The 24,110-nt window shown below is 44.8% G+C and overlaps 1 protein-coding gene across 4 annotated transcripts in view; it reads right to left on the reverse strand.

Moving 5' to 3' along the window:
- KMT2C (lysine methyltransferase 2C) overlaps window positions 1-24,110 on the reverse strand; it is a 227,140-nt gene that overhangs the window by 84,471 nt on the left and 118,559 nt on the right. For 3 of the 4 annotated variants that reach the window (XM_036246299.1, XM_036246298.1, XM_036246301.1), the window contains exons 8-14: window positions 21,644-21,815; window positions 19,490-19,604; window positions 10,301-10,470; window positions 9,751-9,902; window positions 8,682-8,795; window positions 7,711-7,788; window positions 5,493-6,202 (exon numbers count right to left, since the gene is read on the reverse strand). In XM_036246299.1, the coding sequence (XP_036102192.1) occupies window positions 5,493-6,202; window positions 7,711-7,788; window positions 8,682-8,795; window positions 9,751-9,902; window positions 10,301-10,470; window positions 19,490-19,604; window positions 21,644-21,815 (1,511 nt within the window). The remainder of the gene's footprint in view (window positions 1-5,492; window positions 6,203-7,710; window positions 7,789-8,681; window positions 8,796-9,750; window positions 9,903-10,300; window positions 10,471-19,489; window positions 19,605-21,643; window positions 21,816-24,110) is intronic. The other variant, XM_036246300.1, reaches the window with a different exon arrangement.

Raw genomic sequence — 24,110 nt, forward strand, 5'->3', positions numbered from 1 at the left:
CACTCAGAGGAAAGGGTGATGCTTCTACTCTGTGTGTGTGTTGGTTGACTCCCCCGAAGAGCTAGACATCTTTTAGGGTTCAAACTACATCTTAATTTCTCAGTGGTCTGGAGGAGTGCTGCTTGGCCACTAGCCAGCACAGGCATCTTCTTAAAAGACGCACTGTCACTCAGGTTCAAGTGGACCCTGCAAGCCTGCCAGGCGCTGTGGACGTTCCTGGTCCGCAGGCTGCACTTTGGGGTCGTTGGTTCTCCCAGCATCCGGGCCAGGCCTGCAAGCCACCTCGCCTGCTGCCCACAGTCCCCTGCGGCTCCCTCCACCCCGGCACACATCACACACGAGGTGAAGCCTGCGCAACCACGCTGCGGCTTCGGGCTCCAGACACCCCCTCCGCATCCCCTCCGCTGAGCAGTGCCAGACGGGCCAAGGCCTGCAGCTCATCGGACCTGCACGTTCCAGCACAGACCGTTACCCCCCCCCCCCGCCCACTCCAGCTACCCCGAATCCGGGCTTCTATCCTTCTCGAGTCTCCGTTCTCATCGAACAACATCTGCACTGCTCTGCGGCCCGAGGCAGGGACAGGGCAGCAGCCCCCCTGCTGGGTCAGGGGCGTGTACCGCCCCAGGGACAGCCACCCTACCATGGCCCAAGACCATTCGCAAGGGGACTTGCTCAGTCACACAGACGACAATGGAAGAAGGGTGCACACCCACGCAGCTGCACCGTGGACACGTTTGTGCTGATTTTTATATCAATTTGCCCTTCCTAGAACCGATCAATCATAGTAGAACCGACGTGCACAACACAAAACACTTCTTAGAAGTCACTTTCTCAGAAGACAGCACCTGCCCCTCCGCCACAGGGAGGTGACCTGCCGGCATCTCGGGCCCAGCTGGGGACACGACCTCCTTCCTCCCTTGAACTAGCCCAGCTGACACCAAACTGGAGCAGTGAATTTAAAAAAAAAAGGGGGGGGGGTTGAAAAAGGACAGAAACTAGCAAATGATAAACCCAGAGAGAAACCAGGATTTTAGGCCTGAAAACGTTGGTTGACGCCCACGTGCCGTAAGGAACCCTGGAAGAAACCCTGCGTCTTCCTTCTGCAGGGCAGGTGGACACATGAGCCATCCGCACGACCTTGACGCCGGGAGCGACCCAGACTGCATGGGCCAGCGCCACCCACTCTCACCCTCACAGGAACAGACGGAAACTGATCTGTTCATTCGAATCCCTTCATGTAAAAGGTTACTGCGGTACACACGTACGTTATAGTTTCATGGTTCATAATAAAGTTACTTAAAAGTAGTAAAAAATAAGAAATCCAGGTCACACAGTGCGATGGGGACACAGTCCGGACCTAATGAAGAAGTGTCTTTGGGAACCTACAGTGGAGAAACTTCACCTCTTCTGAGAAACTCCGTAGACACCAGTCTCAGAACTTACAGAAGTCCCTACGCTGTCCATGCTGATGACATTAGCAACAAAAAATGGTGGGAAGGCAAAATCAAAAATGAAAAAAAATTCTTAGAATTTAAAAGTTATCGAAACTGAATTTCTTTAAATAAAATGTTCTTGCAATACTTACAAGAGTGTCTCAAGTAGGTCACAGTTGTGTCATGACATTAAATATTTTCCTACAAAATACGATGCTACAGCCCTGGCTGGTTTGGCTCAGCAGTTACAGCGTTGGCCTGCGGTCCAGAGAGACCCGGGTGTGGTTCCCGCTAAGGGCATGTGCCTCGGTTGCAGTTTGTCCCGGCCCTGGTTGGGGTCGTGCGGGTGGCAACCACTCGATGTGTCCCTTTCACGTTGATGTTTCTCTCTCTCTCTCTCTAAAAAATGTCCTTGGATGAGGGTAGAAAAAAAAAAGAAAAAGAAAAAAAACATTAACCTTCAGCCTGGCCGGTGGGGCTCAGTGGATTGGGCATCATCCCATGGACTGAGAGGTCCCGGTATGATTCCCAGTCAGGTCACAGGCCCAGGTTATGGGCTTGATCCCCAGTAGGGGTGTGCAGGAGGCAGCCAGTCAGTGTTTCTCTCTGACATCAATGTTTCTCTCTCTCTCTCTCTAAAAAACAAACAAAAAAACATATTTACAAAATAAATAGAACATTAACCTTCAATTACTAAACTGTTCTAAAGGAAAAACAGTCCTGTATGATTTGCCATTTGATAAAGGACTTCCAACACTTGAGAAAGAGATTCCATGCACTGTGTCCTGACATGGTCCAGAACGGCAAGGTATGTATCCATACCTCAGAACCATCACATACACACTCGTGTACATGTGCGTGTTTATGCACGTGCTCATCTATGCGTGGACGGATGTGAATATATGAGTCAATGAGAGTATGTATATGTATATGTATATGGATTGCATACTGACAACCTAATGTACATTGAAAATACAGAGGACTTGCTGCTATGACAAATGGTTTTGTTATCTGTTTTAAAATGTGTCCCATGAGCAACTGGAAGTAGTAGAATGTTTCTACTTCAGTCCTTACAAATAGTGACAGCATAGCAACATCTTTGGTTCATCAATTTTAAATTCGCTGAGTATTTCTTTAGTTTCACCAGTAACTCTGGGACTCAAGTTTCCATACATCGGAAAATGCCCTGCCGTGTACTGTGCATCCGGGTACCACTAGTTACCGGCGACGAAGCCCACCGAACGTCGCCCAAACACTGTCGCTAGAACACAGCATGAGAGTGCACGGACAGTGTCTCATCGATCGTTTTATGTAGACTTAACACTGAAATGCAGTGGGCTCAATAAAACATGAAAATTTGCCTCACCTGCTTTTTGTTTCTGCGGTGGGACTACCTGAAAACCTGAGATCGGACCTGAGGCTTGCCTGTTTCTGCTGCACGACGCTGGCTAATGCCACCTCCGGAAGCACCCGACAATCCCATCAACAACTGGCACGTCGAGGCACACTTTCAGATTTTCTTTGTTTCCAATTAAAGTATTCATTTCATTTCTAAGTGAATTATTGGAAAAGCTCATGTACTATTAGAAAACGGTTAAGAGAAACAAAGATTTGGCTACTCTGAAACAGAATTTTCGTTGATGAAACCAAACCGTTCTTTGATGAGGATGGTATTCACTATACTGGTAAAGACCATAAAACTGAGGACATTCAACAAAATACGGAAATGCCAGTGATATTAACAATTTAAAAAAAAAGATGGAAATCAAACAATCTCAATTATATCTCAAGTAACTGCTATGAAAATCCATCTCATTTTATAGCCAGCCCCCACTATCGAGAACAGGCAAAACAGCCCTGGCCAGTGTGGCTCAGTTGGTTGAGCATTGTCCCATGCACCAAAATGTCTCAGGCTGTCTCCAAGTGCGGGGTGGTGAACTCAATCCCACGTAAGGGGTGTGCAGGAGGCAGCCAATTAATTGTTTTGTGCGCTCTCTCTCTCTCTCTCTCTCAAAATCAATAGAAACATTTAAAATATTAATAAATTCAGCCCTAGCTGGCATGGTTCAGTGGTTAGAGCGTGAAGTCGTGGGTTCAATTTCCCAGCACTGTTGGGGTCATGGAGGAGGCAACCAATCAATGTGTCTCTCTCACATCGATGTTTCTCCCTCTCTCTGTGTGTGTGTGTGTCTCTCTCTCACACACACACACACACACATTCTATCTTTTAAAAAAAAATCAATGGAAAATATCCTTGAGGATTAAAAAGTAATAATAAATTCAAAAAAATATGCATTAAGAGATATGCACAATAAACACAAAATAAAACCAAAAATATAATACAGGAATGCCTGATAGTAAAGAAATTCAGCCCTGGCTGATTTGGATCAGCGGTTAGAGCGTCAGCCTGCGGTCTGGAGAGACCCGGGTTCGGTTCCCACTAAGGGCATGTACCTCGGTTGCAGTTTGTCCCAGGCCCTGGTTGGGTCGTGTGGGTGGCAGCCACTCGATGTGTCCCTTTCACGTTGATGTTTCTCTCTCTCTCTCTCTCTCTCTCTCTCTCCCTCCCACTCTATCTGAATAAAAAATGGAAAAATGTCGGGTGAGGATAAAAAAGAAAAAAGAAAGAAACTCATGGAATAGAATAAAGGACTTCAGGATTCCGGACAGAAGGCTGCACACACTCCCGCTCACGTGCACACCATGATCCCAGCGTCTCTGTGCAAGTCCGGCGGCGGCTCAGCACCAAGGACTCACCAAGGCAGGCTGTTTGCTGCCCGGCCACCACCAAGACCATGGGGAGGTAAACACGACCGACTAACCGCTCCTGAGACTAGCAGCCAATCAGGGGGCAGCGAGTCATTGTCGGCTACACAGAGCGCGAGACCCCACCAGAACTGGGGATGGGAGAGGACACCACAGAAGCAAATATGCAGACATGGCTCATACAGAACGGGATAAACCTGGAAGAAAGGACGGACACACACACACACACAGTATTTCGGAACAGAAGTCAACAGAAAAATAATCCTAACGGTCTCTCAGTTGGAACAGAAGCCTCTAAGGAGAAATACTGTCAAACTTAACAGGAACATTTATGATGCCGTATCCTTAAAGAATGTACATTATCTGAACCAAAATTAAATTTGAGAATCAAATTTCCATTGCTAAAACCTTTTCAGAGACAAAAACTACATAATTATTATGTAACAATTTAAGAAATAAAAAAGGAAAACAAACACTGAGAGGTAGGAAAACTGGTTTGAGAATGAAAAACCTCCCTATCCTCTTTAGAGAATAAAAATACGTCTGTACTTCATCTAGAGACTAATTCTCACATTTAAATAAATTACAATTTTATTTTTCTTCTGGCATTACAATTCCAAAATTAGATGATTAAGATATTATTCCTATCAAAAGTCAAAGTTTTAATCAATTTAAATCATGAGACTTGAAATTCCAAATTACTGTTGTGACTGAACATGTCTGTGCTGTTTGATATATGGTCATTTTATAAAAACTTCAGAAAGCAGGAATTTAGTAGAATAAATCAATCTTAGGTACCATGTCTTCACTTTGCATGTCACTTCTCTTAAATCCCACTTCAAAAGAACTGAAATTTACCCTCAAAGGGTAGAACAATCCCGGAAGGAGCTCCCTTCACTTCCTAAAGACCAACAATGTAATCCTAAGATTCTTCCATGAAACCACTGATATAGTAAGTCCTAACCTGAAATGTTAGTTACACTATATCCAAAACTTCAATGGCTTTTAAGGCTCTACTGTTACTATGGCATAGAAATAAAAAATGTTAAGTGTTTTCTATTAGGAGTTACTACCAAATAGGTTACATGCGTATGTTGCAACTGAGCTGAAATCCAGAGATCACTTCAAGTTTAACAACCTTCATGAACAGCATGTTTTTGTCAACGGCCCAAACACCGAAGTCAACACGACATGCGAGTTCTCTCTGAAGATAAATACTGACCCCTGCAGACCAAAGCTTGTTTTATAGAAGAGCTCGGACATCTCTGGTCAACATCATTAAAAGCACCCTACCTGTTTGGACCGAGGTCTACCGGGAGAAAATTTTCTTTTGGTAATAGCTGGTTTACCCATGCCGATTTTTGGAGTGACTGCGAAGTAAGTGGTCGGCATGGTGTTTCCCACAGAGGCGTTGAGCGCGGACGGGTAGTTATGCGGCAGGTCGTGGGGAGGCAGGTCTGAGGAGCGGGGAGGGGAGGAAGACACGGCGGCCTTGCTGGTGTCCGCTGCCGATGGAAACGGTGACCCCGTCTCGGATGGTAACTGGACAGGTCTGTCTTGGCATAAAGCATCCTTCGCACAGCTCTCAACGGCAGGAGTTGTTTCAAAGTCCATAAAGGCAGTGGGAGAGTCAGAGCTAACTTTCTTTTCCGTTTCTTCTTGTACCTTTTCTACAGTCGACTGCTCCTTGGGGCATACGGTGCTCTCCTCACATAGGGACACCACGGTTCCTGGTGGACCGGTGACAGCATCGATGATCACGGTGGGAGACCTGGACTCCTCCGTGGACCCTGCCGTTTGGGGTTCCTCCAGCAACTGCAGCTCCTCTTGCATGGGGCCCGGGTGTGCAAGGACTTCGACGTTTTCTGTCACCTCCATTCTGCTGTCGCTGTGATCTTCGGCACAAGTGTGCGGCACTTTAGAAGAGGTTTCCATTTTTTCATCATCGACTGCGTGAGAAATCTGATTTTCCAATTCGGGGTGCATTTTATCTTGAGATGATTCTATAAAACCCAGAACATGTGTTATGTTAATGGACACATGCATTTTTTTTTCATTTCTAACTATGAGCGGGTCTACGGCATTAATGTCTTATACGTCTGTAGCTTTGCGGCTTAAAACCAACAGGTTTGGGCAGAGTCGGTCACAGATCAGATCAGAAAACCTACAAAAACATCGCCTCAAGAGGATCCCCAGAATGTAAGGTATTTCTGGTAAGAAGGTTGAAATAGAACTTTTAATATAATTCTATTAAACGGTAAGCTGTTTTATAATTTGAGCACTTATAAAAGTATTTAAAACCTTGGAGGTGAAGTTATACTCGTTTAGCAGCTAGGAAAAGGAGGCTCAGCGATGTTATGTGAGGTCTCCGAGCTGAAAGGTGAAGACTCGTCTAGAAGATACGGCTATTTTGCAACAGCAGGCACCCAGAGGTAATGCCTTGCGACTCACGTGGGTAATGACCAAGACAGGCAAACTCATTTTGTCCAGCTGTGCCTGCTAACATACTCAGTGCACACAACCCCTGTTCGGCCTCATCTCCATTAACAGATGAAACTAGTACGAAGCAAGTCAATAAACATAATTAGATATCAGAAATCTCTCTCATCTCGACTAGTAAATTTTAAATCAGGGGACAAGTGTGTGTCAGGCCACTAACCCAATCTTACTTAATAAATTTAGAGGTCCAACTGACATGAACCCTAAGTGCTGCATTCAGTAAGACCACTGACAATAAAAAGCACTTGATTTCAAATACCACCGAGGTGACATCTAAGTTACATGAACAGAGACTCGTTTCCTCCTTTGTGACGTGCTATGGTGACTGAAATTCACCTACATTCCGATGAAAAATGAAAACGCACCTCTCGTTCCCACTTTCTTGCAAGAGTATAGTTGAGGATAGAGGAAAAAAAAACAACAAATAACAGATCTGATTGTATCCAATATTTTTAAACACAAAATGCTTAAAAAATACTTAATATAAAATTAAACACATACGAAGAGTAAACACTTAAAAAGGTTTAAAACCAAAAGCACCATCATGTGAGTGACGCGAGGGAAAACACCTTAACCTGATACCTCAGGAGGCCTGAAGCACAGGCTAATAGAAGACCAACCGCCCCCGGTCACACTGGCAAAGAGGAGCGAGTATAACACATGTACAGACCACAGGTATATATATTCTTTGTTCTACGTTGGAAGTATTAAGAGGAAAATGTGAACACACAGTTCAGTTATGATCAGCTACTAGTCTTATACAATAATAAACGTTTGACTTAGCAACTGTTTATAGAGAATGTAACCTCCTTCAGAATTCCACTGCCAATTTTTTTGCAAGAAAAGGACCGCTTAAGGATTTCACTCCCGGTATGTGTCAATAAGCAGCAGTTAAACAATTCTTTGGGATAGTTAGTTTGACAAGTCACCACACAATGACAGAAATCTATACAGAAACCGTAAAGCATGGCTGTGGTGCAATCCAACCAGACAATAGGAACATGCTGCTTACCAGAAATGAGAAGACCGTGTGTGTCGAGACTTTCTGGTGGATTCCTCTTCTGTTGCTCTCCAGCGTGGATCTGAACTGCTGTGAATAACACACGTATGGAATCTCTAGAAAGGAGTCAAAATTTCCCTAACCCTGCTCTCTCAACAGAAACTTGAATACAAATTTTTATCCTGTTGCCAAATGCCAATTTCCAACACAAGCACAAAACACAATGCTATGATTTTTTAGTGAGCAGGGTGTGAAGATGAAAAAGAATGAGGATTATGACTATGCACTATGACAAGACTTATTATTACAGACAGCTTTGCCTTATTCATCTTCACTTTACGTACCTTTTAATGAGTTGTTAAATATAAATTTAATCTAAAAAACTCTGAGACTTTGTACATATATATTCAATCTATAAAACACGCAATTTCACATGAACTACCACAGACCATTAGATGAGCCCATGATTAAATTTAATGCGTAGTTTTTCCCCAACCTGGTCTCTCATTAATTTCAGATGCTGAAGTACAGTAATAGCTATTATCGATATTGCAAAAGCTTAATTGAAATAACTGAAACAACCCTCAACAGGACTCCTGAGACAACCTAAAATGTCTCATTATCTCATCACAGAACATCTCACAATTAGCAACAGCTCGAGGTAGTAATTAACAGGTGTAACAAAAGAAGAAAATAAACTAGTTTTTAAGGGAAATCACTTGATTCCTAAACAAAGTATTTATTTGTGATTAAGTCTAGATCACAGCTGAACTACAGATAATATATATATGTGCCCTTTCTCATTAATTTCTGTCTAAGGTTATTTTACTAAAATCTCCTCTGTAATTGATTTCCTAAATACTGCATGTATCTTGGCTCATTTTAATAAAGGGCACTAAACTTTTAGCAGACATTCACATATTCGCTGCGCATACACATTTTCTCCAGAAAACGGACTATGCCCATGACGGAAACAGCCTTACCCTCTGGAACAATTCCAGGTGTGGACTCCTGACTACTGGCATCTTTACGAACTGCCTGCTCCAGAAACACCACTGGGTCTTCAGGGCCTTCAACTTCCATTTCATTGTTATAATCTGAACAGAAATGCATCGATTCTTGAGCTTGGAATGAGTTTTCCTGTATTTCTTAACTAAGTCAACAATTATTACTCTGCTTTAGTGACAGTGTAAGTTATCACCAGAAATGCCGTAAATTCCTCTTCGACACATTTTCCTATTTTGAACCCAATATATATTTATGCTTTGAAAAACATGAAAAGTACCATGAATTAAGAGGTCACTGGCACTCCACTATTAGAAAGCACATTCCACAACTGTATCCTGACGTCATCCTCCCGGAGGAGAGGAAAACACAATTAACACGTAACAAGCTACGTGCGGAGAACAACACAGGGCGTTTTACAGACGATGCCACACTCGCCAATGAAAACAAAAACATTCTGGCAAGAAGCTGTTTCCTCACCATCTAAGCATCTTATCAGGTTTATAGCCCACAGCACACAACTAAAAACACCTGAGCAAAATTTGGGGCCTAATGGTGAAATTTAACATTTAAGAAAGACATTATAAAACTAAAGCTTGTGTCCACACGGTGTGGCTCAGTGGTTGAGCGTCGACCCTGCACCAAGAGGTCACTGGTTCAATTCCAGGGCACATGCCCAGGTTGTGGGCTTAATCCCCAGTGGGGGACGTGCAGGAGGCGGCCAGTCGATATTCTCTCTCATCGCTTTCTCTCTCTCTCTCCCTCTCTAAAATCAATAAAGAAAAATAAAATATGAAAAACTAAGCTTGTTTGGAGTGAAATAACCCAGATTTTGAAGCGCAAACGAGGTCCCGTTGCTATACACGGAGGACCCCCAATGCGGGCTCAGGGAGCACACCTGGGGCACAGCTCCCCACCAATCCCGGACTGAGACACCAGCATCACAAGCTTACTGAGCCGAGAAATCAAGAACAACGGGATCTGGCAGACGGGACTCACTCGTCATGACTACAGTAGCCCATTGGCGGCTGGCCGGCCCAAGCGTACCTGGGTTGACGTCGGCCATGTCCACACTGCTGCCCGTCTGCAGCGCGTCCATCTCGGCGGCCAGGTGTCTGCAGTACGTGCAGACATACTCTTCTCTGAGCTGCGAGTCCAGCTCGGGATCCGCTGGCTTGTCACATTCTGAGTGAACCCACCTGCAGTGATCAACAGTTTTGAATAAAACTTTCCAGTTGAAAGTCAAGTTCATCATGTAGGGCAAAGAGAGGCACTTCCTGAAAAGCCGGATGAAAGAGGGGTTGAGGATGCCAGAGAGGCTGTTGCAGGGCTTGGTGACCAGGAAGGTCCTAGGTAAGGCCCTGGCATTTCTGCCCGGCAGGACAGCTGCTGACAGGCATTGGTCAAACTACTTCCTTTTCCGTGTGTCCCCTCTTAATGCTCATTTCTAGTCTCATCTTAGCCTTTGCCCTTTGACTTCCTCATGCGATCCAGGAAAAGGTGACTCCACTGCACCCGGGGCAGCACTCAAAGGGACCCGGGGCAGGGAGCGCGGATGTGGGCGGAGCGCGACCCCGCGGGGCAACGGTCTTCTTACCTTTTGCACATGTTACAGTGAAGCATGTCCTTCTGCAGTTCTGGGCTGTAGCACTTCCCGCAGAAAGGACACAAGTTATCCTGCTGCTGGTAACAACTGTCACATACCAGGCAATTGTGGTGCCACTGAGAACTGGACCGCGTGCCGCACTGGACACATATCCTGCAGTTCTGGACGCGGGGGAGACGGGAGAAAACCAGCGGTTACACCTCGGGCGCGGACTGCAGCCCTGGGGGGCGCCGCTCCCCACTCGACGAAGCCCACGCGGATTGTTCGTTCAACCCGAACGTTCGCGAGGCTGCTTTGAGAAAGCCACTTGTTGAGAACATCTGACAAGACATCACTCAGTTTCCACTAAAACCGACAGGAAAATGTAAACAGGGGGTAGACACAGCCAAAGAAACATAAAAGGGGGGGGTGGGCACAGCAACTACTCAAACGTAAAAAAAACAGAACAGAGGTCCCGAATCAGGAAGTGGCTGTGTGGACTTCGTGGACTTGCCCCACTGGCTACGGCTGCTCAGAAACCACAAACGAGGACTCGCACTGGAAAGTATCGGCACCGATTCCAAATGGCCTGGTGTCTGAAATCGTGACAAGAATCACCCCGCATCAAAAGCCAACTACAGCTTCTCCTGTTTTCAGAACAGAACGACACTCTCCTTTTCAAAATAGAGCTTTTCATGGAGTGCGAGGCCAGCCAAAGCCTTCCTGTGCGCCTGTGAGGGAGCACAAGCCACACTGCGGGGCTCCCGCGACCCGCCCTGACGTTCCAGCCACACCGCCAGCCGGAGCCGCATCTTTCTGAGCCGCTGGACAGCGATGCGAAGACTCGCTCGCCGGAAAAGAGAAAGTAGACTGAGCCATGGTCTGCTGAGGTCTTACAGAAGTCACGAGAATGCACTAATATGAATGCAAAACTCCTGAATAATATTACAAATGGACCCCAACAGCAAATCAGGAAGATAATAAGCCACGTCCAAGTGGAATTTATACAAGAAATGCAAGGATGGTTAAATAGTAGAAAAATCTATTAATAAAATTTAACATATCCTTAGGTCTGAAAGAATACATCATTTCAACAGATGCTGAAAAAGCCTTTGGGGTGGGGATCAAAACCCATTCCTAATTTTAAAATTCTTGAGAAAATAAAAATGGACGGGTATTTCCATAACATGATGTACATACTCTAAAGCCAACATTTTATTTAACTGGGGAACACGAGAGGTGGTCCCACAAGGGTCTGCTGCTCTGCCCACTACTCCTACCACAGTTCTGAAGTCAATCATTGAGACAAATAAAAACACAGTAAAAAAGGAAGAAACAAAACTCTATTTGTAGATGCCAAGACAGCACACTTGGAAAACCTAGAGAATTGGTCATAAATTCAATTTTAAAAATTTAAGAAACTAGCAAGATATAAAACAGGCAATGAAAAATCAAGAGAATTCACATACACAAATAATAACCAGTTAAAAGATACAATAAATGAGAAAATGCATAAGAATGAACTTAAGAAATGTCCAAAACCTACACAAGGAGGATCACGGGCACTCTTATAAGATGCTGAGCTAGACCTGAACAAACATTGAGACACCTGCTCTTAGTAGGGTGTCTTATCATCAGCAAGATGTCTTTCCTCCCCTACATCAATTAATAAATGTAAAGCAGTCCCATTGAAGACGCCAACGAGGTTTTTCGTGGCGTTAGGTAAGCTGGCCCTGAGTTCATAAGGAAAAACACGCAGAAAGGCCAGAGGAAACGGGTTTAGAGAAAGCTCTGGAGGACCAACCCTTCCACACTGCAAAGCTTCCGCATGGAAACAGGATGGTAGAGGTTCACAAACAGAAAGACAGACCAGGAGAACAGACTAGACATTCCAGAAATAAACCCAACCAAATCTAAACTCCAGTCTGGAATCTCACGTCGCTGGGTGAAGGGAGTCTTCTCAGCGACTGGTCTGTGGCCAGCTGGAAAGAGACCACTCACACCACACAGAGGAGCAACTCCAGATGAACTGGAGGTAAAAGTTCACGTGAAACTCTTCCACAACCTCGGGGTCGGGGAAGGATACTTTTAACTAAAACATCCAGATGTAACAGAGATTGATAAATCGGGCTATACTGTGTGGCAAAAAAATAATAATAATAAAAAAAACATAAGCAAAGTCAAACAGGAAATAACTAGAAGAAAATATTTGTATCAAATAACACAAATAAAGGCCTTATATCCCCCAATAAATATATAAAAAAAAAAAACACCTTAAATTGGGGGGTTAAAAAAAAATCACATTCTTCAAGTATAACAGGTAACTAACACACATGAGCAGACAACTCAAAAAGAGATCAAAACTACCCTTACACATAAAAAATAATAACCCACTGCACTCAATAGAGAAATGAAAATTAAACTACGTTGAGATACCACTTTTCACCATAAAACAGGCAAAAGTTCAAAAGCCGAGGAGGACACTGTTGGCCAGGACACGGAAGAGAAGTTTCGTACACTGCCTCCCGGGGCCGTGGCTGCAGCGGCCCCTGGAAGGAACTGGACACTGGGGTTGGCTTCAGGTGCTCGGGCCCCAGCCAGGAATCCCACTTCCGGGGGCGTGTCTACAGATCCCCTCAACCATTCAAACCCCGTGCACAAAGTCGCTGCTTTCAGAACCCTTTGTTATGTAAACACGGGAAACTACCTAAATATCCCAGCACAGGCCACTGGCTGAAATAAACTAGGGTAGGGAAGGGGTGGGGGGAAGAGAGGGAAATCTCTATGCACTGATGTGAAGTGACTTGTCGGATTTGTTAAGTGAAGAAAGCGACCTGCCGAAGAGCATATATAATATGCTACCTTCGGTGTAAAGGGAAATAGTGTATCTGCTTATCATTACAAAAATAAATACAAAAAAGAGAAAGCAAGTTAGTTAACAAATGCGATGGCAGTCATACAGGAGTTGACAATTCTGTGCCTAACTTTTTATATAACTGGCTCTTGAAGGCATGTTAGTATCCTACATATTTCTCAGATTTGAAATCAGTAAGAACAGGGGAATAAGATCTACCACCGAGTGCAAACTGAAGGTTTGTTTATTGCACTGAGCAACTGGGTCAATGTGGGGGTGTCGCTGGGACCCGGGATTCTTACTATGGACATAAGGACTTGCAAGATGGGAAAAGGCAGACACCTCAGAGGGAGGGATCAGAGCTGGAGGCATTGGTGTAAATCCGTTACTTATAAACGATGCATGTGCGTGTGTGTGCGTGTGTGTGTAAGTGCGTACACATGAACTGCTTCCTGCCCCGGATGCTGAGGGGCAAGCCCACTGCCCCTGCCTACTAAAGGCACCCGGTCTAGGAAGCAGGGCTGGTCCAGGGCTGCAGCAGGGGGGTGTAAGATGAACCTGAACATCTCGGTAGCCGGAATGTCAGAAAGTGCTCAAGTAAGTGGGGAGGGCGTGTCACAAAGAAGGGGGGGGTGAGGGGGCAGCTTGAAGAGGCTGCCAAAGGGGAACGTGGGACAGTCTGAGCAGAACACGGACCGGCTGCAGTAAGGAATGAAAGAGTCATTTTACCACCAACAGGTCCCAATGGCATGGATGGCAGGTTGGACGAAAATACTGCACGGATGCAAATGCATGAAGTAGGAACAGTGCTTCCATGATGAGAGAATAGATCATGTAAGAACATCCCTACTGTTGAGAAATGCACGCTGAAATATTCAGAGGTGAAGGGGTCACAGTGTACGTAACTTACTCTGAAATGGTTCAGGGCCCCCTCAAAAAAAAAAAAAAAGGGCGGTGGGGGGGTGGAAAGGAAGGAGAAGGGAGATGATACTGAAATCCCAGCAACAGGTGAATCTAAGCAAATGGCATATGGGCATTTTTATTTTCCAAACTTTAAAAATTTGAAATCATTCTCAAATAAACGTTTGTCTAAAATGTGTAATACACCAACTCGCAAGCATTCCCGAGCGAGCAGGGAAAGAAACCTACATGACGGTGACCGGGACACTCTGCCAAGACCCTGGGACCACCCTCACTTCAGCCTCACGAGGCCAGAGCCGCCCTGAGGGCTCTGCCGCTCCAGCCTCACCGCAGTGTAGGACGCCTGCCAGGCCTTCCAAGTTCAACAAGTGAGCAAGTTATGACTCAAGACCGTAGAGACGTGTGCCAGTGCTCAGGTGCTCCTCTGAGGCATCAGGCTGGGCACTAGACACCATCGTCATGCTAAACCCAACACCCCTGTGAGCTAAGTACTGCGAACATTCCCTCCTGAGGAAAACTGGCTCAGCCAAGTCAAATAATTGCCAGAGACCAGGCACTTCGTCAGCAAGAAAGCTGGGGCCTGCCGCCACGACCTAGCCTTCTACCCACTTCCTGTGCCTCCACAGAACAGCACTGCTTTAGAAACACAGCTTCCCGGTCTGATTCGCAGCAGGGTTATAAATGATTCTGTCCCCAGGAAGAGGGAAAAGCAGAATAAGATAGAAAGCAAATGAGTAAAAGAAAGAAGGACAGAGGGAAGTCTGAGAACAATCGTGAGAAGTAAACCTGGAATTCCGAAGACATTTTCCAAGATAATGAAAAACATGACAAAGAAGATAATACATTAAGAACAGGAAGCAAAAATCACCTGGATGCACTACGTAGGATTAAAGAGAATGTAAAAAACACTCTTCTCTAGACCTTTCCATCGGGCCCAACCGGAGACCGAGGGTGGTCACCATGTTACATCCACTCTAATTTGTGTACAATCAGAAATGCGGCCTGGAAACAAATATGAAGAAACAACCAAAAAATAAAATAAAAATCCGAAAGCTTTTAAGCAGAAAACAGGATTATAACTAGGTTGACTTACCAAAAATTTTTTTTCTTCTGTGATAAGCTGAAAAAACTCTGAAAACAACAAAACCACAAAACTGTTTCCAGAGTATAAAAAAAGGTATAACACAAAATTAGAACAAACCAACTCCTTGTGGTAGTCCAAAGGCAACAGTCTCCTTTCAGATACGGCATTTCGGAAAACTCACCATTCTTTTTTACAGGAGAATAACAGGGACATATCCTTGTGACAAGGTTTATAGTCGGTGTTCATTTTACCAAGACAAAGAGAGGGAAAAGAAACATCTCTCCTGTCTTCATTTTCAATGGGAAGCGAGAAGAAAAAAAAATTACTTTCAACATTTATAACTTAACATTCATAAAATAAGATTTTGAATTGCAAATCATTGCAGGAAATAGGACGAGTCTGTCTTAAAGTAGCCAAGTATTTCCATCACAACCATTAATCACAAACAGTTAGCTCTATTAAACCTTTCAGAAGATACATTTAAAATTACAAAGGAGGATCCAAAAATTTTTTTTAAAGATGTGAAAAGATCATTCAACTGGTAAACTAGAGCCCCCCGTGGCCATATTGTCAAGCAAAGCAAAGATATCTGGTGAAAAGCATCACACAGAATAAGAGCAGTTTTGCATCAATAAAAGGCACAACCAATGCACCAACACCGGCCTGACCTACTTGCTCAGTAACAGCCACAAAATAATGGTTTCATTAAAAAAAAAAAAAAAAAAAAGGCAAAAAACAAGGAGAAACTATATGAACAAGTACAGAAGTCAATTTTATCTATATCCTTACATGATATTGGATCAGCTAGTCAAAACACAAGGACGTTAATGAAATGAAATTACAACTACAAATACTACACCTTAAAAAGTCACTATTTCAAGCGTCAAAGTTATTTGCAAAAAAGAAAACCACACTGGTTCGACTATCTGGCTAAACGCAATTACAGCAGAATTTAACATGCGAAATACAACCTAAAAAACAAATTTACTAGCTCAAATGCACGTAAATGCAGATCAAGTTAAAAACATAACCCATTCGGGGACAGCCAAACCTAGAATCAAAGGTACATGTATAGTCTTAAATATCCTTTTCCTTAGAGAAACGAGGAAAACGAATGACGCTCCCACGTCCCCTTTCAGAAAAGGCGGGCGGAGGCGCGGCGACGGGGGAGCGCACACAGCGGCCCGCAGCCGGCTCTCCCCGGCCCCCAATCCCGCCGCGAGGACAAACCACACCACCTCGTCCCGCAGACGCCCAGGGCCCGGATGTGCTGACCGGCGGCCGCAGCTTCGACCAGCGGACTCAGCGCCTTCCCCCGGCGGGCGGCCGCACCTGAGGGCAGTTACCGGGAGAGCAGCCCTCCGCCCCCGCAGCCCCACCCTCCGGCCCGGAACCCGCCGCCGGGGGCCAGGAAGCGCCGCCCCGTCCAGGCCCGACCCTCACCTGCGCGGGGGCGGGGGCGGGGGCGGGGGCGGGGGCGGGGGCGGGGGCGGGGCGCAGGTGTCCGCGGGCTCGCGATGCGCCTCCTCCCGCCCCTCACCCACCGGCCCTGGACCCCGCCGCCAGGAGGACAAACAGCCCCCACTCCAACCCCTACCCCTGGCCAGCGCCTCGCTCCAGCCCTCAGGTCTCCACCTTCTCCAGCTCCGGACGGGGGTCCCTGGAGCAAGACTGTGGGGCTGCTTGATTTCTGCGGGCTTCCAAGTTTTCCAGAGACGTGCCAACCTAAAATACTGTCGAACCCAACGGGCCTGCAAGGCCCGCATCCAGCAGGGTCCGCCACTGTTAGTCCCCGAGCTGAGACCTCGGGAAGACGCGGGCGGCGACGGGTAAAATCGGGCCGAGGGCGCAGCGCGGGCCGGGGGCGTGCGCCGCGGCCTCGGGCGGAAGGTCCACGGAGCGAGCGGAGGTTCCAGCTCCATTCGCATCACGTGGCAACAGTTACGCCGCGAACAACAGGCCAGGAACTCATCATGCGGACCCGCTGTTCGTCTTCTGGCAGAGATTGGATGGGTGCCCTCCACGGGGCACCTGGGAGCGAAGCTGTACAGCGCTACCCGGGACGCTCGGCTCCATCTCACGCTCCGGGACCCTGCTGGCGTCCCGAGGCCTGCGGCTCTGGGCTAGGAACCGCGTCATGACTATCAGTACTGGTTTTACACAAACACCTACCCGAAAGCCATGCTCAGGACCAACGCTGTTCACACCAAAGAAAAACCTGACGCACTGATCGGGACCTGAGACAGTATCTGTCTACTGAACCCAGACCTGAGAATTTAGTTTCCAGGCAAAAAAAACCAAAAACGGTTTGTTAGATTCACTGAATATTTTACTTTATAAGTTATATTGAGGTTTATGTTTAAAGTCAGTGTAGTTACTGTAGATAAAAAAGTTTACGCCTAGCTTCATGTCTGTGCTATAAAACATCATTTTTAAAACCCTCAACGTGGGGGGGAGGGGGCATAAATGGCCCGTGGTTCTCGAGTGTTCCGTGTTTTACGATCCACACCCTAGTACAACATGAAATGAGATCCGGAAATGCTCCTGGAGAGAGCCCAGTCCTCCTACTCCGCCAGTACAGGAAGACAGCCCAGGGAGACGGTTCATGTGGGATAAAGTAGGACAGGACAGGAGAGAAGGCCCGAGTTCTAGTTCCTATTCGGCTTTTACAAATCAGTCACCTTCGACGATTTAATTAACCATTAGGCCCTCACTGGCTCCCAACCTGGAATTTATTAGTTAACCTTACAGATTTCAAAGGAAACATGAACGACTTTTAAGACTCATTCAGCCTAGAGAACATGCAAGGAAAAGTCATAGTAAATATTTTTTGTAAATATCTCCTAAACAGGAAAAAACAAAAAGTTTTATCCAATCAGTTAAGAGTTAAAGGTGGGCACACAGCACAGTACACAGATCCCGTATCATGGAAATGCACACTTGAACAATATGATCCTAATGGCACCCAAAAAATTTTAAGTTAAAAAATAAAGGTAAAGGAGGTAGTCTTACCTTCTACTTTAAGAATTTAAATAGTGTGTGTTTCCACAGACAAATAATTCTAAAATTTGTTCACCGGGTCCTAGACTCACTTTCCCTATAGGTAGAGTTGTCAGCCAACTCACAGTTTAGAGGCATGGAAACAGAACCCCTGGAAGTTAGAGAGACCGGCATGGAACACCTCAGGGCCACAAAGATGCAGATACCAAAACAGACGGAAGAACAGAATCAATGACTCAAAGAAAACCCAGAAAGAATTGAAAATAACTACAGAAAGTCTGATCGTGTCAACTGGAAATTATTTCACTGAATGTGGTATGTACGATCGATAATGCTATGTACGAGGCAGTATCAAGCACACTGATATCTTAAGCAATAAAAAGGGGAAATGTCTATAGGTCTTGTCTCTTAAAACTCAAGAGAAACTTTAAACAACATCTAAAAAATCAGTATCTAAGTCAATCATCACTTACTAAAACTACTATGGGGGAGACACAATATACATATACATATGCATATATCATATTCTAAAAATGTAATACAATTGTTACATACATACATAAATATATGTACGTATAAAAATCACTGTAAAACCACCTAGAAACTTATCTATCAAAATGTAATGTATTTTATCTCTGGATTTTAAATTAATAGGTTTCAAAATGCATCTCAGTATCTTCATATGGGGACACTACCTATTTCAGAGATTTCTGAGAAGATTAAAGATAAATCACTCAAAAACAACGTGTAAGCCATGAAGTACCGTACATGTTAGTTAACAGATTCAGCAGCATTTTTATAACAGCCTAAAACTGTGAACAACCCCGATGTTCACCAAAAGCGATTCAATAAACAAGCCATGGTGTCTCCACTACTCAGCAACTATATGGGTGAATCTCAAAATAATTATATTGAGTTTAAATGCCAGAACAAAAGCAGAAAGAACAAAAAGGGTATATACTATACAATGTCCTTCATATAAAATTCTGGAAAATGCACACTAACCTACGGCAAATTGACTGGAAGTCGAGGGGCATCAACCGGTGAACGGTTGGAGGGACTCACAGGGGCACCAGGGAACTTTTAGGGGACATGAATATGTTAATTATCTTGAAGGCGGTGATGATTTCATGAGGTATACATGTGTCAGATTAAATTATAGACTCTAAGTATGTACAGTTTAATGTATATCAATTATGCGTCAATACAGCTGTTTATTTTAAGTGATGGCAATGTATATAAATTTGCACAGGTATCCAGTTTGTCTGCTCTCTATAAAAAAAAAAAACAAAAAAACATACAGATGCTGATATTTTTCTTAAAAAAAAAATAAACAACTTACTTTGCATTTCCAGCCATTGGTTGGTACTGATTTCATAACTGGTTGAAGACAAAAAGTATGATACCCTTTGTCACACGTATCACACACTAGCATCTTGCTATCTTCTCCCGATTGTCTAAAAAATAAGATAACATTAATGATGCCTGACCTTCCAACTTATGTTTGTAACATAAGTAATCATCTACTGAATCAACCCTGGGAACTGCCCAGTTCATAAACACCTCTGTGTCTGTTTTGCCCACGTGCGGACAATGGCAAAGGCAACCCCCGGACTCTAGGGCCTAGAGGATGTGACAGCACTCTCCCAGCTGTCCTTACTGAATGCTCACCTGCGGGGAACCTGCTTTAGTCATTTAGGGACTCCTGCAAAGAAGGAGGGGTGACGGCAGGACAACGGACTCTGATCCCACATGTTAAGCCTCCCCTTTTTTGGGAAGGAGCTATAACTGAAAGCCGATGCTGAAGGAACACATGTTGGCGCCGTGAGTTGGGAAGACACACTCATAATAACAGGAGGATCAAATCTGGCATCAGCCCTATCTTTGTATTCGAACCGCTTTCTAGCTGTGTGACTCCTGAATAACTTGGACTTGAGTTCTCTTAGTTTCAGATAGTAAAATGTAAATAATTACCAAAGATTACTGTGGGAATTAAACATAATTCTGGTTGAAGAGCTTAGAATATTCATTAAGCAATACATGCTAAATAAATAGGTATAAGAATAACAATCTTATCATCATTAAGCACGATACTCAAAAAGACCTCTGCCTTGAAACCTGGCTATTAACCACTCTCAGATGCGGAGAGTTTAACTCGGGAGGAGGAGGAAGGGAAACAGGAATGCAAAAGCAGAGCCGAGAGAAGAGACCTGCATTAAACCTGGGGATCAACAGAAGTAAAAAGGAAGATGGGTTAGTGGGCCTCCAGTTATGTCTTATTCAGCTTAACAAATTCTACATACAGAATTGTGTATTTTATCTCTTCGGCTACATAGATAGTTCTCTTGTTCTCTCCCAAGAAACGAGGCACAGATCCAAGGTACCAAATAAATGTTTACTGATGTTTTCTTTAATTTTTACCAAAATGTAACAGCATCTGGTCCTACTTAACTCCACGCAATTCTGAAACGTTGATGTTTATTGTTAGCAAATTAAATTATGAGTAAAACAGACTGATTATGGCAATGGTGGGCATCATTTCTCCTGGTTACAGAAGTCCTCAGCTTGTAAATAATTGGAAGACCGCTGTAGGTATGGGTAACATCCCCAAATTCCCATGCTAATTAGTAGCACGAGAAAAAAATAATCTCAGAAAAGATTGGAGAAGGGACCTACAATGGAATAGAACAAACAGGGAAAGATCACCCCACTGCAGATGTTTACATGCCACATGCTACTTTGTGTCAGTCCTACGGTGACTCTACTGAGGTAACTGTCTTTCAAATAGATAGACTTTTTTTTTTTTTAAACAATCTTAGTATAAACTGTTCCTTCTGGAAGGGAGGGTAGCTCAGTCTAATAACTACTTTCCGAAGTTAGGTTTACTTTCCTATTAAATCCCCTCCCCAGGCTCACTCTGAAGAAGCTACTTTACTTTTCTAATACTCATTAATTTGAAACTCAATATCACCCATTTAAAAAGTGTTGGCGCCCTGGTCGGTTTGGCTCAGCGGTTAGAGTGTGGGCCTGCGGTCCAGAGAGACCCGGGTTCGGTTCCCGCTAAGGGCATGTACCTCAGTTGCAGTTTGTCCCCGGCCCTGGTTGGGTTGTGTGGGTGGCAACCACTCGATGTGTCCCTTTCACGTCGATGTTTCTCTCTCTCTCTTCCTCTCTCTCCCTCATACTCTATTTGAGAAAAATGTCCTCGGGTGAGGATCTATGAGAAAAAAAAAAGTGTTGGCAAATTTAGGCAACCAGAGGCAATTTCATTGACTAAAATTAGTTTATGTTTAGACTTTGTTGCAAAGTAATAAACATGTTAACACCTATGTAGCGCTGACTGTTTAAAGGAAGGCACGATGAAGTCCACGTGAATACACACAGCCACAGCCCGAGAGCCTTCAGAGCCTTCAGCACATCACGCGCAACCTTCCGCCCCGGCGGACAGGGTCTCTCGTAAGGCGACACACACCTCGGGGCTGAAATGGGAACTTACTTGCAGTTCTGGCACACTTTGCACTCAGGACACTGCCACCCTGCGCGCTTTACCGGAGTGACCGCGATATCCAGGCACATCCCGTGGTAGTGCTGGCCGCACGTGGTGCAGAAGAACTGATCGAACAGGTCTCCCGGGCTGTCGCACACCGCGCAGTTTGCATCTTCCTTGGCTACAATTAAAGGGAAACATGACATTGTTGGGTAAGAATTTACTATTTCTCTGACTTTCCAGTTTTAAAAAATCACTCTAAGGGGGTTTGCATGGTACAGCGTTCAGACACTTGACGTCATCCACACAGAAGTGTTATCCAATCAGAATACGGTCTCCATAAAAACAATGCGATCTAGTTCCTCTAACTGTGATCACGTCAGGTTTAATCATCTGGTTTTGCGAGCCGTGTACTTGAGACCAAGCGGCTCTCGGGTAGCGGTGCGTCCCTAGCACAGCGATAACCCGGTCCGTGCTCAGCAGGTGCCGCTGAGAGAACCCACCTGGAAAGCACCTGAGAGACGGAGCAGTGTGAAAAGAAACATTTTATTTGGATGTTCTGAAATTAACCAAACCAGATAAAAGACAAACATTAAGAAACGTTTGTATCGATTAGATTAAGATGCTTCTTAAACATTAACAGATGAATTTTTATTTAAATCAAATAAGTTTTTTTTTTCAAATACTGGAAAATATCATATGAGGGATTACAGATGGAAGCTACATATTCACACCCAAAGACAATACTTTATACACTGTTTCAATGTTCATCTATACTAACTGCCAATTGTAAAAAAAGCATTAGATTCTCCATAATTATGAACATCATCTATCCCCTAACTGTGGATCAAAAGAAATGACACTTTTTAACAGTTCTTTTACCACTAAAACAAATAACCGTAAGAATAAACTGCCTTGCCAAGTACACATTCAGTCACGCAACATTACAAAATAAGGAAATATAATGTTTTCTAAAATGATACCAATTTGTAATATATATGTCATTATGCCTATATCCGACACTTAAGGTCATAACTAAATGATCTGATTAGCTGATTACCCCAGGACTGTTCTAAACTCTCTATATTTTTTTCTCTCTTGTATTTTGAAGGTTTGGTCAGTCCCCTCTCTGACTATGAGCCCTTTCGACCTTCTTTCTTTCCCAGTCAAGCATCTTGAACCAAGTAATAATTTATTCCTTTTCCTTATACCTGCGGTCCGCAAACTGGTTTTATGGGCCATAGAACTCTCTAGTGTACAGACTTTTGTCTTTATTTTAAAGTCCTTTCAAAATGGTAAGAAACCACTCCTAGCTTGAGGGCAGCACACAAACGGACCCTGAGGCTGGGGAGTATCTGGTCTCCAAGGCGGACCGGTAGTTCCACACCCACCACTGTCGGAAGCTACTTTAATGAGGCCACATAACCTGTGAACTCCAAGGGTTACTTTGTAGACCTTCCCTCATTTGCACCTCACAGCACTGACATTACCATCCACGCCCTCAGTAAGGTCTCCCTTACCTTGGCTTCCAGGACGACCTTCCTCAGGATTTCTCTTAAGTTCCCCTGCCTCCATCCCTTCCTCCTGGGCCTTGGCCTCTCTAAATGCCGGTGTCTGGTAGGTCTGCATCCTGACCTTCCTTTTCTCATTCCCCGTAGCTTCTCTTTGGGATCACGTACACTCCCCCGATTCCCCAATCCACACCACCAGCCCCAAACTCCTTCCTCAACCCAACGCATTGTTCTCAAGTCTTCCTGGACCTCAGTAACCAGATGTTCTAAAAAATGCACACTCGACACCTCTAAAATGAAATGTTTTAAATATCGAAATCTCCCCCTTTTCCCTCAACCAACTTTTTGTATTGCTATTGACTCTCTACCTCTTCCCTGACCCCACATACCCACGGTCACCAACTCCCGCTGAGCCAACTGCCCACGTCCCGGCCCTGTTTGAGAGTGGGTCCTCCCACTCCCTGCCTCCCTGCATGTGGTCCCGCCCTGCTCCTACATCTTCTCCTTCACATCAGGGCAATTCTCAAAACTGTGAACCTAACGGTTACGCCCTGCTGAAATTAAAACTTCACCAATACTTCCTTTTCCGCCTTAAAGTAAAAAATTAAAAGCTTTCTAGTATGAGGCAAAAAACCTACACATAAAACAACAAAAACCCCACAAAAACAGAAAACCTTCACCTCCCTTTCCAGTGGACTCCCAGGACCACTCGCCAGCACCTGGCCACACCAAGGAGCCTGCTGTGCATGTGGCACACCCCACTGTTGTCCAGTGCCATGGCCTGGCCACGCTCCGGCCCTCTGTGTGAGATGTGGGACCTTGCTGTGCCCCGAGTCCATTCCAGAGACACCTTCAAAACTCGGCTCAAACATGGTCCCCAAGTATGAAACATTATCACACCTAAGTGTCTACGTAAGTAAAATGTTGAGTATTCCTGTCTCCATAGGCTAGAAGAAACTGTTCTA

The sequence above is a fragment of the Molossus molossus genome, unplaced genomic scaffold (assembly GCF_014108415.1).
Source record: "Molossus molossus isolate mMolMol1 unplaced genomic scaffold, mMolMol1.p scaffold_m16_p_7, whole genome shotgun sequence".
Taxonomy (NCBI): Eukaryota; Metazoa; Chordata; class Mammalia; order Chiroptera; family Molossidae; genus Molossus; species Molossus molossus.